Source organism: Eucyclogobius newberryi, unplaced genomic scaffold, assembly GCF_026437365.1.
Source record: "Eucyclogobius newberryi isolate DKJ021-1_F unplaced genomic scaffold, fEucNew1.0.hap1 SCAF_13, whole genome shotgun sequence".
Lineage (NCBI taxonomy): Eukaryota > Metazoa > Chordata > Actinopteri > Gobiiformes > Gobiidae > Eucyclogobius > Eucyclogobius newberryi.
In genome coordinates, this window is record NW_027315757.1 from 15,664,750 (window position 1) to 15,677,887 (window position 13,138).

Sequence of the window (13,138 nt, forward strand, 5' to 3'; positions counted from 1 at the left end):
ATCATGGTCTATGTAGTTCTTCATGTTTTTGAGCTGCAGCAACAAAACAATGAATAAAATACTTTGTATATTGTGTATTTCAGTGTTTTTTTGAATTAATTGATGTTAAAGATGAATAAAATACATATAGAACAGGGCGGGACACACACACCTGCTTTGATATACTGACTGTAGTAAAAGTCCTTCACATCCTGCCTCTGACTCACACAAAGAGGAGGATCTCTGCTTGATTTTACAGTAAAGAGAAACAAAGACTCTGACAGACTTTGAATGCTTCTCTTCCACACACACTTCCAGACGAGTCCTAAAGGTGAGTTTATGTTTTCACTTGTTGGATTTCCCTAAAGGAAGTCCTCATGTAGTTTAAAATCCATATTTCCATATTGTAAACGGTGGACACACTTTAATTTAGCATTTTAACATTTGAACCGTCTCGTTTGAAGGGAACTCCCTCTTTTAGGCGCCGGCCGTCAGACGATTTGATGAGTTACTTTATTTTCATGTTTCTGCCTGAAAAGATGAATTTCTTTCCTGCAGATGTAGATGTGCTTTTAGTTAAGTTGGTTAATTTTCTAAAACACGGCTACTATTTAAAAATATAAAAAATCTGGTGATTTTGCAAATGACTAGAATACATTATTGTGCAATCCAAATATCCTTCCCCTTTTCTGGATCAAATGATCCTTTTCATTGACTTTAATTGAAAATACATATAAAATAGTGACAAAACAGGTGAACTCATCATTTGCTCTATTAAAAGAGTAAAACGTTCATGTTCAAATTTAATTATTCAAAACTTATTCAAACACACGAAAGCACAGGTGTTGTACGCGCTGCTGCCAATATTTTAATACTACAGGAATACGTGTAGTGAGTATAAAGTGTTAGTACTTTTCCTCATCATTGCAGTACAAAGACGACACTGAGACATCGTTGTATTTAGTTTTAAGAACTTTTCTCCTTAAGATTATTACGGCAAAGATTGATGTCCAGAGATTTCTTTCAAAAGCAGTTGATTGTTTGTATTTATTTATTTATTTATATTATGAAGTTATTTACGCCCCTGTAGTATTTCACGACCTGTTTCCAGTCTATTAGACCCTGATTTCTGTATGGAAATGGTAAAACAGATTTGTAAATGTACACAAAAAAATCAATTGTATATATATATATATATTGTCCTTTTCCCATGTTTTATTTTGATTTAGAAAACCATGAAATTACTTATTCAGTGACATTTCATGTTTCTTTTGATGTGGCGATTGTTTTATTATTAAGAGATTCTTTGTCATTTATTTTTTTGTCATTTGCATTTGCAGCATAACCTCATTCCTGAGCACACAACACATGCACCAGCAGAGGGCGACACACCTTCTGCCTGTGGAATGAGGGCATTAAATAAGGCTAAAACAGCAGTGCAGTCTGCTGCAATTGAATGAAATTAATTGTAATTTTGTAACGCCCTAAACCAATAAACAAGAGTGTTGTTTAACAAAAGAAGAAAAGGAATAACCATAAAACACAGAACACGACCAAAGAGTGAAAATTGAAATAAAAATACAAATTGACATCTGGCCCAACATCAAGAATCAAAATGAAAGGTCACCTGACAGACCCACTGACTTTAGAAAGAGGGACAAGACTGTTTACTTTGTACCCAGAACCATTGGCCCAATAGAAAATAGGAGGGAAAAATGGTTTCTCAAGTGATGGGACAGAACATAAAATTGCCTGCTACACAGACGGTGCTCTATCATATTTCACCAAACCATTAATGTACAAACCCAGTATGATGCATTTTCTTGATGATATTGGCTAAATGTCTGTTCAAACTGAATGTACAAAAAAGCTGAAATTCTTTCTTACTGGCTATGACTTTTGAAAGACTGAACCAGGATTGAACCAGGCCTGAACCAGGATGGACGTGCCTTTGCAGATAAACTCTAGAGCCAGAAACACAGAGACCAGGCTCTTCTTCTATAGCAGAGGTCCAGACTGGCGAGGGGAATTCAGGCAAAGTGAGGTCCACAATTTAAGGCGAAAATGTGTCAGATGAAGGTGAACGGACTTTGGAAACATGGAGAATTTTAAGCTTTGGCAAAAATATGCTCGAGGAAGTTTTGTATGTGATTTGTGAGGTGGATGGAGGAACTCAATCTGTTTTTTCTGTATTCTTCTGTATTTAAGGCGCTGTCAGCGTTAACTATTTTCTTTGTGTTTGCAGGTGCCTGAGCAGTGACAGATCATGTCTTATCGTTGGGCTGAGGATGATGGTGGCCTGCCATTTGGAGCCGTGCGACTGGGGTCTGAGGCTCCTGTCACAGGTAATGTAACGCTATAGGTTATAGTCTCTATAGGTTATAGTCACTATAGGTTATAGTCACTATAGGTTATGGTCACTATAGGTTATGGTCACTATAGGTTATAGTCACTATAGGTTATGGTCACTATAGGTTATGGTCACTATAGGTTATGGTCACTATAGGTTATAGTCACTATAGGTTATAGTCTCTATAGGTTATAGTCTCTATAGGTTATGGTCACTATAGGTTATAGTCACTATAGGTTATAGTCACTATAGGTTATGGTCACTATAGGTTATAGTCACTATAGGTTATAGTCACTATAGGTTATAGTCTCTATAGGTTATAGTCACTATAGGTTATGGTCACTATAGGTTATGGTCACTATAGGTTATAGTCACTATAGGTTATAGTCTCTATAGGTTATGGTCACTATAGGTTATAGTCTCTATAGGTTATAGTCACTATAGGTTATAGTCACTATAGGTTATAGTCACTATAGGTTATAGTCTCTATAGGTTATGGTCACTATAGGTTATGGTCACTATAGGTTATGGTCACTATAGGTTATAGTCACTATAGGTTATAGTCACTATAGGTTATGGTCACTATAGGTTATAGTCACTATAGGTTATAGTCACTATAGGTTATAGTCTCTATAGGTTATAGTCACTATAGGTTATAGTCACTATAGGTTATAGTCTCTATAGGTTATGGTCACTATAGGTTATAGTCTCTATAGGTTATAGTCACTATAGGTTATAGTCACTATAGGTTATAGTCTCTATAGGTTATGGTCACTATAGGTTATAGTCTCTATAGGTTATAGTCACTATAGGTTATAGTCACTATAGGTTATAGTCTCTATAGGTTATAGTCACTATAGGTTATAGTCACTATAGGTTATGGTCACTATAGGTTATAGTCACTATAGGTTATAGTCACTATAGGTTATAGTCTCTATAGGTTATAGTCACTATAGGTTATAGTCACTATAGGTTATAGTCACTATAGGTTATAGTCTCTATAGGTTATGGTCACTATAGGTTATGGTCACTATAGGTTATAGTCACTATAGGTTATAGTCTCTATAGGTTATAGTCACTATAGGTTATGGTCACTATAGGTTATAGTCACTATAGGTTATGGTCACTATAGGTTATGGTCACTATAGGTTATGGTCACTATAGGTTATAGTCTCTATAGGTTATGGTCACTATAGGTTATAGTCTCTATAGGTTATAGTCACTATAGGTTATAGTCACTATAGGTTATAGTCTCTATAGGTTATGGTCACTATAGGTTATGGTCACTATAGGTTATAGTCACTATAGGTTATAGTCTCTATAGGTTATAGTCACTATAGGTTATGGTCACTATAGGTTATGGTCACTATAGGTTATAGTCACTATAGGTTATAGTCTCTATAGGTTATGGTCACTATAGGTTATAGTCTCTATAGGTTATAGTCACTATAGGTTATAGTCACTATAGGTTATGGTCACTATAGGTTATAGTCACTATAGGTTATAGTCTCTATAGGTTATAGTCACTATAGGTTATAGTCACTATAGGTTATAGTCTCTATAGGTTATGGTCACTATAGGTTATGGTCACTATAGGTTATAGTTTCTATAGTTTATAGTCACTATATCTGGAGCCCCAGTCCTCGCTCAGTGCCATAAACTCAATCTGGGGGCTCTTAAAACTCATACACCGTAGTTACTGTCAAAATCAAGCCATGTAGCCTAAATAATGTGCACAAATAGTACATCTAATGTTACAGCAGAACATGTGATTTTTTTCTTCAATTTTCTTGGGGGAGGACCCCCGCACCCCCCTTTACATATGTGCATTTATCATTTCATACACAAACATGTAAATGCTGATGAATAAATGTGCCACTTCTCTAGAGATCCTGAGTCACTTTTGCCACAACCAAAATTTGGCCAGCTCAGCCCTGCACTTTGTGTCCATGACATGGCAGCAAACCTCAGGGCAGCTGTGGCTTGTACTGATATTCAGGAGTGTAGGATGACAATGTCAATTTTCTTGAGGGTCCAGCCATCCATCCATCTTCTGCCGCTTTATCTGGGGCCGGGTCGCGGGGGCAGCAGTCTGAGCAGGGACTCCCAGACTTCCCTCTCCCCAGGCAATTCCTCCAACTCCTCCGGGGGGATCCCGAGGTGTTCCCAGGCCAGCCGAGAGACATAGTCTATCCAGCGTGTCCTGGGTCTTCCCCGGGGCCTCTTCCCGGTGGGACATGCCTGAAACACCTCCCGAGGGTGGCGCCCAGGAGGCATCCGGAACAGATGCCCAAGCCACCTCAGCTGGCTCCTCTCGACGTGGAGGAGCAGCGGCTCTACTCCGAGCTCCCCTCGTGTGGCCGAGCTCCTCACCTTATCTCTAAGGGAGCGCCCAGCCACCCGGCGGAGGAAACTCATTTCGACCGCTTGTATCCGCGATCTTGTTCTTTCGGTCACTATCCAAAGCTCATGACCATAGGTGAGGGTAGGAATGTAGACCGACCGGTAAATTGAGAGCTTTGCCTTTCGGCTCAGCTCCCTCTTTACCACAACAGTCCGATGCAGCGACTGCATCACTGCAGCCGCTGCACCGATCCGCCTGTCGATCTCACGCTCCATCCTTCCCTAACTCGTGAACAAGACCCCGAGATACTTGAACTCCTCCACTTGGGGCAAGGACTCCCCACCCACCCGGAGAGGGCAAGCCACCTTTTTCCGGTCGAGAACCATGGCCTCGGATTTGGAGGTGCTGATTCTCATCCCAGCCGCTTCACACTCGGCTGCAAACCGTCCCAGTGCATGCTGCGGGTCCGGGTTTGATGGAGCCATCAGGACAACATCGTCTGCAAACAGCAGAGATGGAATCCTGTGGTCCCCAAACCGGACACCCTCCGACCCCTGACTGCGCCTAGAAATTCTGTCCATAAAAATTATGAACAGAACCGGTGACAAAGGGCAGCCCTGGCGGAGTCCAACATGCACTGGTAACAGGTCTGACTTACTGCCGGCAATGCGAACACAGCTCCTGCTCCGGTCATACAGGGACCGGACAGCCCTGAGCAAAGGGCCCCGGACCCCGTACTCCCGGAGCACCCCCCAAAGGACACCCCGAGAGACACGGTCGAAAGCCTTCTCCAGATCCACAAAGCACATGTGGACTGGTTGGGCAAACTCCCATGAACCCTCGAGCACCTGATGGAGAGTATAGAGTTGGTCCAGTGTTCCACGACCAGGATGAAAACTACTCCGCTCCTCCTGAATCCGAGGTTCGACTATCGGTCGGATTCTCCTCTCCAGTACCTTGGAATAGACCTTACCCGGGAGGCTGAGGAGTGTGATCCCTCTGTAGTTGGAACACACCCTTTGGTCCCCCTTCTTGAACAGAGAGACCACCACCCAGGTCTGCCAGTCCAGAGGCACGGTCCCCGACCGCCACGCGATGTTGCAGGGACGTGTCAGCCAAGACAGTCCTACAACATCCAGATGCTTTAGGTACTCAGGGCGGATCTCATCCACCCCCGGAGCCCTGCCACCGAGGAGTTTGCGAACAACCTCAGTGACTTCAGCTTGGGTGATGGATGAGCCAGCCTCCGAGTCCCCGGTTTCTACTTCCTCTTCGGAAGACGTGACTGAGGGATTAAGGAGATCCTCAAAGTATTCCTTCCACCGTCCGACAACATACCCAGTCGAGGTCAGCAGGCCTCCACCCGCACCGTAAACGGTGTTGGTGAGGCACTACTTCCCCCTCCTGAGGCGCCGGACGGTTTGCCAGAATTTCTTTGGTGCCGACCGATAGTCCTCCTCCATGGCCTCCCCGAACTCCTCCCAGGCCTGGGTTTTTGCCTCTGCGACAGCACGAGCCACGGCTCGCTTGGCCTGCCGATACCTGTCGATGACCTCAGGAGACTTACAAGCCAGAGTGGCCTGATAGGCCTCCTTCTTCAGTCTGACGGCATCCCTTACTTCCGGTGTCCACCACCGGGTTCGGGGGTTGCCGCCACGACAGGCACCAGAGACCTAGCGACCACAGCTCCGAGCAGCCGCATCAACAATGGAGTCGGAGAACATGGTCCACTCGGACTCAATGTCCCCAACCTCCCCCGGGACATGGGAGAAGCTCTCCCGGAGGTGCGAGTTGAATACCCTACTGACAGAGGGCTCCACTAGACGTTCCCAACAGACCCTCACAATGCGCTTGGGTCTGCAAAGTCTGTCCGGCTTCCTCCTCCGCCAGTGGATCCAACTCACAACCAGGTGGTGATCGGTTGACAACTCTGCCCCTCTCTTCACCCGAGTGTCCAAGACACGCGGCCGGAGGTCAGATGACACGACAACAAAGTCGATCATTGACCTCCGGCCTATGGTGTCCTGGTGCCACGTGCACTGATGGACACCCTTGTGCTTGAACATGGTGTTCGTTATGGACAATCCGTGGCTAGCACAGAAGTCCAATAACTGAACACCGCTCGGGTTCAGATCAGGGAAGCCGTTCTTCCCGATCACCCCTCTCCAGGTGTCACTGTCATTGCCCAAGTGGGCGTTGAAGTCCCCCAGTAGGACAACGGAGTCCCCGGTCGGTGCACTGTCCAGTACCCCTCCCAAGGACTACAAGAAGGCCGGGTACTCTGCACTGCTGTTCGGCCCGTAGGCCGCCACAACAGTGAGAGACCTGTCCCCCACCCGAAGGCTTAGGGACGCGACACTCTCGTCCACCGGGGTGAACTCACGTGGCGGCTGAGCTGAGGGTCTATAAGCCCACACCAGCCCGCCGCCTCTGCCCGGCAACACAAGAGAAGTGGAGCGTCCAGCCCCTCTCGAGGAGATGGGTTCCAGAGCCCAAACTGTGCGTGGAGGTGAGGCCGACTATATCTAGTCGGTATCGCTCAACCTCCCGCACAAGCTCAGGCTCTTTCCCCCCCAGCAAGGTGACATTCCATGTCCCCAGAGTTAGTCTCTGTGTCTGGAGATCTGGTCGCCGAGGCCCCTGCCGTCGACTGCCGCCCAGATCTCTCTGCACCGGCCCCTTATGGATCCTCCTGCAGGTGGTGGGCCCACGGGAGGGGGCCCCCACGTCGCTCTTTCGGGCTGTGCCCGGCCGGGCCCCGTGAGGTAAGACCCGGCCACCAGGCGCTCGCCATGGAGCACCCATCCCAGGCCTGGCTCCAGGATGGGGCCCCGGTGACGCCGATCCGGGCGACGTAAACGGCCTTGTTCTTTTTGTCATCATAATGGGCTTCTGAACCGATCTTTGTCTGACCCGTCACCTAGGACCTATTTGCTTTGGGAGACCCTTGACTTGAAGCCCCCCACAACATAGCTCCCGGGTTCATTCGGGCGCTCAAACACCACGTTAAGGTGTCGGTTCAAGGAGAGGAAGGTCCAAAAATATCTTATTTTATTTGACAGGAACAGGAGCTTTAGTCAAAGAAAACAAGAGGCTTTGTACTAGACTTTAGCTCTAAGAGACATAAATACATAAATGGACAAACAGCATAAAACAATGCAATCCATTTCATCATAATACAATAAAGAGATTAAACAATAATGAAATGTCACTTGCACATGCTGGACCCCGTTTGATCTGGTGAATGTGTGAATTTCTGTGTTTTAGGCAAGAAATACATCATGTACCACGGCACCAGCAGTGCCAGTGCTATGGCCATAAAGCGCGCCAACCGTTTTAATCAGTCCACAATCGGGATGCTGGGCCCCGGGGTGTACCTGAGCCGGGACCTGCAGAAGGCCAGCCGCTACCCCATCGGTCACCCTGAACATGACAGAGTGGTCATCAGGGTCCAGGCCGACGTTGGGAAAGTGATTGTAATCAACCGCCAGAACCACCCTGATCAGAAGACCTGGCACAACAAAGGGTTCGACACAGCGTGGGTGCCCCCCAACTGCGGGATGGTGTCGAGCGGACTGGAGGAGAACTGCGTGTGGGACCCCAATCGAATCAAGATCATCAACCTCATCAAACCACAGCCCGCCCAGGGAGCTGGCTTTTACTGACCTAAGTTAAATCACATGTACATGTCACATTCTGCAGTAACAGATGTATGCGTTAGTACAATCATTAAATCAAGTTTTTGGAAAAATACAAATATGAATTGTGAGTTCTTGAGTCCACATGAGGCTCTCATTTTTAAATGTACCTTTTCCTTCCACATGATTCTGAGGCTGAGAGGAGACTGAGCAGAGACTGAGCAGATGCTGAGCAGAGGCTGAGCAGAGATTGATCAGAGGCTGATCAGAGGCTGTGCAGAGGCTGAGCAGAGGCTGTGCAGAGAGGCTGATAAGAGGCTGAGCAGAGGCTGAGCAGAGGCTGAGAAGAGGCTGAGCAGAGCTTCACCCGCAGCGCTGTGTATTTGATGATGAATATAAACCTGGTGCGATGGTCGGCCCATAATGCACTCTGATTATCAGTTTAAAAGTCATAATTATGGATTTCTGTGGAACTTGTTTCGCTCTTTAAAAGTGTAATGTTAACTCTAAATAAAAATATTGTCACATTTTTCCATTTCTTTCCATCTTTTCCATTTCTCCCACAAAGCACATCTTCAGAGCTATGTACAACTCTCACTAGGCACCAAGTTGCATGTCCTAATTCCATATATTCAGGATCTACCATTTTGCTCACTTCCTATGCACCTCATTGCCAGGTTTGATCACTCATTTTAATTCATTATTAACTCTACCTCTTAAGGTGCTCCTTGGAGGACAGGTTAAATAAAAAAATAAAAAAACATGCATTATATAATATAAAGAATAAAATAAATAAATCATTTTTTTAAATTGATATATTACACCTATTAAACATAGGTCTTGCTCCTCATTCCTCTCCCTCCATCTTTCTCTCTCCCTCCTTCCTTCCTTCTCTCTCGTCTCTCCTTCCTTTCCCTCTATCTCTCCCCTGTTCTCTCCTTCCTCTCCCCTCGGGCAACATGTTGCCAGGCCCCACTCTTTCTCCTTCAGCAACGGGTCACCAAGTCTTACTATTTCGCCCCGGGCACCGGGCTGCCAGATCCCCTTCTCTTCTCCCTGAGCACGGCGTCGCCAGGTTCCATTAATTTCTCCTTGAGCACCGCGTTGCCAGGTTCCAGTCACTTCTCCTCGGGCACCGCGTCACCAAGTTCAATTACTTTCTCCTCGAGCACCGCGTTGCCAGGTTCCACTCCACGTTCCACTTCCCTTCAAGTCCCGAGCTTCCAGGATTTAAATTAAATCCCATATCAGCTTCTAGCTGGCCACACACTCCACCGCGTTCCGAACTGTTCTTCATCCGTCTTGAAGCACTGGTTCTCATCCCGAGTGGTCCCAGCTTGAGAGTCTTGCTGTAATTAAAGCAAGTTCGCCTGTCCGTCCGAGAGAGTCGGATCTCTCCTTCACCGTGGAACTTTCCAGTGTTGACGCCGCCGGGCACCGGGATGCCCCCTTCAGAGCTACAGGTCCTTCCATGTTCTGATAGTTCTCAGGTACCAACCTGAAGTTAAATCAGAGCTCTCTTCTCAGGAACTTCTCCTCATGCTCCAAACAGCAGCTCTTGTCTCTTTGGTCATCTCAACTTGGCCATGCAGATCATCCCCCAGGGGCAAACCCATCATCTCCCACCTCCCAACCCCAGCGTCTTCTGTCCATCACTCAACAGCATTGTGATTCGCTGCTCCACTTCGATATGCCGTTCCATCAGCCGGTTCTGGGGGTTACTTTAAAGGTGGAATGGACGATTTTTATCAGCAAATCTTTTATCATATTTCCTCGTGGCGTGGATAAATCATTAGTCCTGCCACGTATCAATCATAAAACACACCTATCGCTCACCTGCAGCCGCGTGCGGTTCGTCCCCACGTTTCCGCGTGCCTAAGCGCACGGATCTATCATAATATAGTTCCCTCAGTGTACGGGGCAAAATGAAGACGGAGAAAGACAGTTCGAGCTGACGCAGAAGTGGACAGAAATCTACGGGAGCGATGCGATGCGCTCCGTCGCGCTTATAAACAAACGCACGTGTGTGTTGTATCAGTCCGCACGGGGGAGTGCACATGCGCACTTCCGCCTGAGTTCTCAAATTGCCGAAAATCGTCCATTGCGCCTTTAAGGCAAGTGGTTCTCCCCCGGGCTTGACGAGTTTCTCCACTTCATCTGAAAGTCTGCATGTCTTCGGCTGCCTTGTTTTAGATCGATCCCATCAGGATAGCCGCCCTCCTGTCGGGCCATTCATGTTCATGGCTATCCAGTCCGATGACCCTGTAGTCATCAACACTATCGACAAATACAATCAGAACATTGATTCCCGAGGCAGAACTGTCTTCGACCCCAGTTCCTCCATTCTCAACTACCACCTTCCACACCTGAGCCCCGCTCTGGCTGACCTCCTCCTCCTACTAGACCACCTGGTACAGCTTCCGTTCCTTCCATAATTAAATTCAATCTTCCTTTCCAACGTTCGACCTACTCTCCCTAACCTATTACTTCCCATTCACCTTCGACTACCAATCTCAATTTACCGGTACTTAAAGCCTACACGAGCGGCATCAAGATCTTTTAGGCTGCTCTTAGGCACGGCGATCCCCTCGCCGTTCTGCGAAGAGACCAAACAACAATGGTCATCAAAAGCTTGCATTGGCATGTTCCTTTTTGCCTTCTTTGGTTTCCTCCGCCGCTCAGAGTTTGCCCTGTTCTCCTCACCCCGGAATCAAGGACCTTCAACCGACGCCTAGTCTTCCCCTCAAGACCACAGTTTTAGTTCAACCTCGATCGAATTGTTCAAACTAAACTCTGTTTTGAGCTCCTTTGCAATCTTCCAGGACTTCTTGTACTGGTTGTCATGCAGCGCCTCTCCTCAGGACTCGCTATTCAATACCGATCAAGGTCTCATTTCCTACCGGACATTTTCTCCGCATTGGTGCTGCTACATCTGGACCCAGTCAAGGAGTCGTTGACCGCCTCATTAAATCATGGAACACAGGTTCTCCATCGCCTTCAAGGTTTACAGCCACCATAACCTCTGCAGCCTCCAGTCCACCAATTGGCACTTGCCTCTGTTAAGCTTCCTTTGGGGGTCTCGAGGCCCAAGAGCCTGAAGCCCTCATCGCCAGAAGCCCCAAAACTGCATACATTTCTGTACATTTGTGTTGTTCATGTTTCTGGTATACTAATAAACTCTTTGCATCTTAGCTGGGGTTGTGGTCCTTGCTAGTGAATAAGGTGTGTATAAAAACAACAAAAAGCAGCTGAGCTTCATTCCTGATCACAATGAGCGAGAAATACTTTCATTTCAGCCATTTCATTTAGGGGTGAGGCAGGTGAAGGAAGTGCTCTGGCACGCAACGTGCAAGTGGAGGAAACATGAGGTGAAAACATGAAGTGAAAACATGAGATGAAAACATGAAGTGAAAACATGAGGTGAAAACATGAGGTGAAAACATGAGGTGAAAACATGAAGTGAAAACATGAGGTGAAAACATGAGGTGAAAACATGAGGTGAAAACATGAAGTGAAAACATGAGGTGAAAACATGAGGTGAAAACATGAGGTGAAAACATGAGGTGAAACCATGAGGTGAAAACATGAGCTGAAAACATGAGGTGAAAACATGAAGTGAAAACATGAGGTGAAAACATGAAGTGAAAACATGAGGTGAAAACATGAGGTGAAAACATGAGCTGAAAACATGAGGTGAAAACATGAAGTGAAAACATGAGGTGAAAACATGAAGTGAAAACATGAGGTGAAAACATGAGGTGAAAACATGAGGTGAAAACATGAGGTGAAAACATGAAGTGAAAACATGAAGTGAAAACATGAAGTGAAAACATGAGGTGAAAACATGAAGTGAAAACATGAAGTGAAAACATGAAGTGAAAACATGAAGTGAAAACATGAGGTGAAAACATGAAGTGAAAACATGAGGTGAAAACATGAGGTGAAAACATGAGGTGAAAACATGAAGTGAAAACATGAGGTGAAAACATGAAGTGAAAACATGAGGTGAAAACATGAGGTGAAAACATGAGGTGAAAACATGAAGTGAAAACATGAAGTGAAAACATGAGGTGAAAACATGAGGTGAAAACATGAAGTGAAAACATGAAGTGAAAACATGAAGTGAAAACATGAGGTGAAAACATGAGGTGAAAACATGAAGTGAAAACATGAGGTGAAAACATGAGGTGAAAACATGAAGTGAAAACATGAGGTGAAAACATGAGGTGAAAACATGAAGTGAAAACATGAAGTGAAAACATGAGGTGAAAACATGAGGTGAAAACATGAGGTGAAAACATGAGGTGAAAACATGAAGTGAAAACATGAGGTGAAAACATGAGGTGAAAACATGAGGTGAAAACATGAGGTGAAAACATGAAGTGAAAACATGAGGTGAAAACATGAGGTGAAAACATGAGGTGAAAACATGAAGTGAAAACATGAGGTGAAAACATGAGGTGAAAACATGAGGTGAAAACATGAGGTGAAAACATGAAGTGAAAACATGAGGTGAAAACATGAAGTGAAAACATGAAGTGAAAACATGAGGTGAAAACATGAGGTGAAAACATGAGGTGAAAACATGAGGTGAAAACATGAGGTGAAAACATGAAGTGAAAACATGAAGTGAAAACATGAGGTGAAAACATGAGGTGAAAACATGAAGTGAAAACATGAGGTGAAAACATGAGGTGAAAACATGAAGTGAAAACATGAGGTGAAAACATGAGGTGAAAACATGAAGTGAAAACATGAAGTGAAAACATGAGGTGAAAACATGAGGTGAAAACATGAAGTGAAAACATGAGGTGAAAACATGAGGTG

General features: G+C 45.5%; 1 protein-coding gene across 1 annotated transcript in view; it reads left to right on the plus strand.

Moving 5' to 3' along the window:
* Window positions 1–204: 204 nt before the first annotated feature.
* The window catches only part of LOC140358774 (uncharacterized), a 42,292-nt gene continuing 29,358 nt past the window's right edge, over window positions 205–13,138 (plus strand). The window contains exons 1-5 of the mRNA XM_072443823.1: window positions 205–310; window positions 2,225–2,324; window positions 7,941–8,335; window positions 9,302–9,494; window positions 10,505–10,722. Of these exons, the coding sequence (XP_072299924.1) occupies window positions 2,246–2,324; window positions 7,941–8,335; window positions 9,302–9,494; window positions 10,505–10,722 (885 nt within the window). The 5' untranslated portion in view covers window positions 205–310; window positions 2,225–2,245. The remainder of the gene's footprint in view (window positions 311–2,224; window positions 2,325–7,940; window positions 8,336–9,301; window positions 9,495–10,504; window positions 10,723–13,138) is intronic.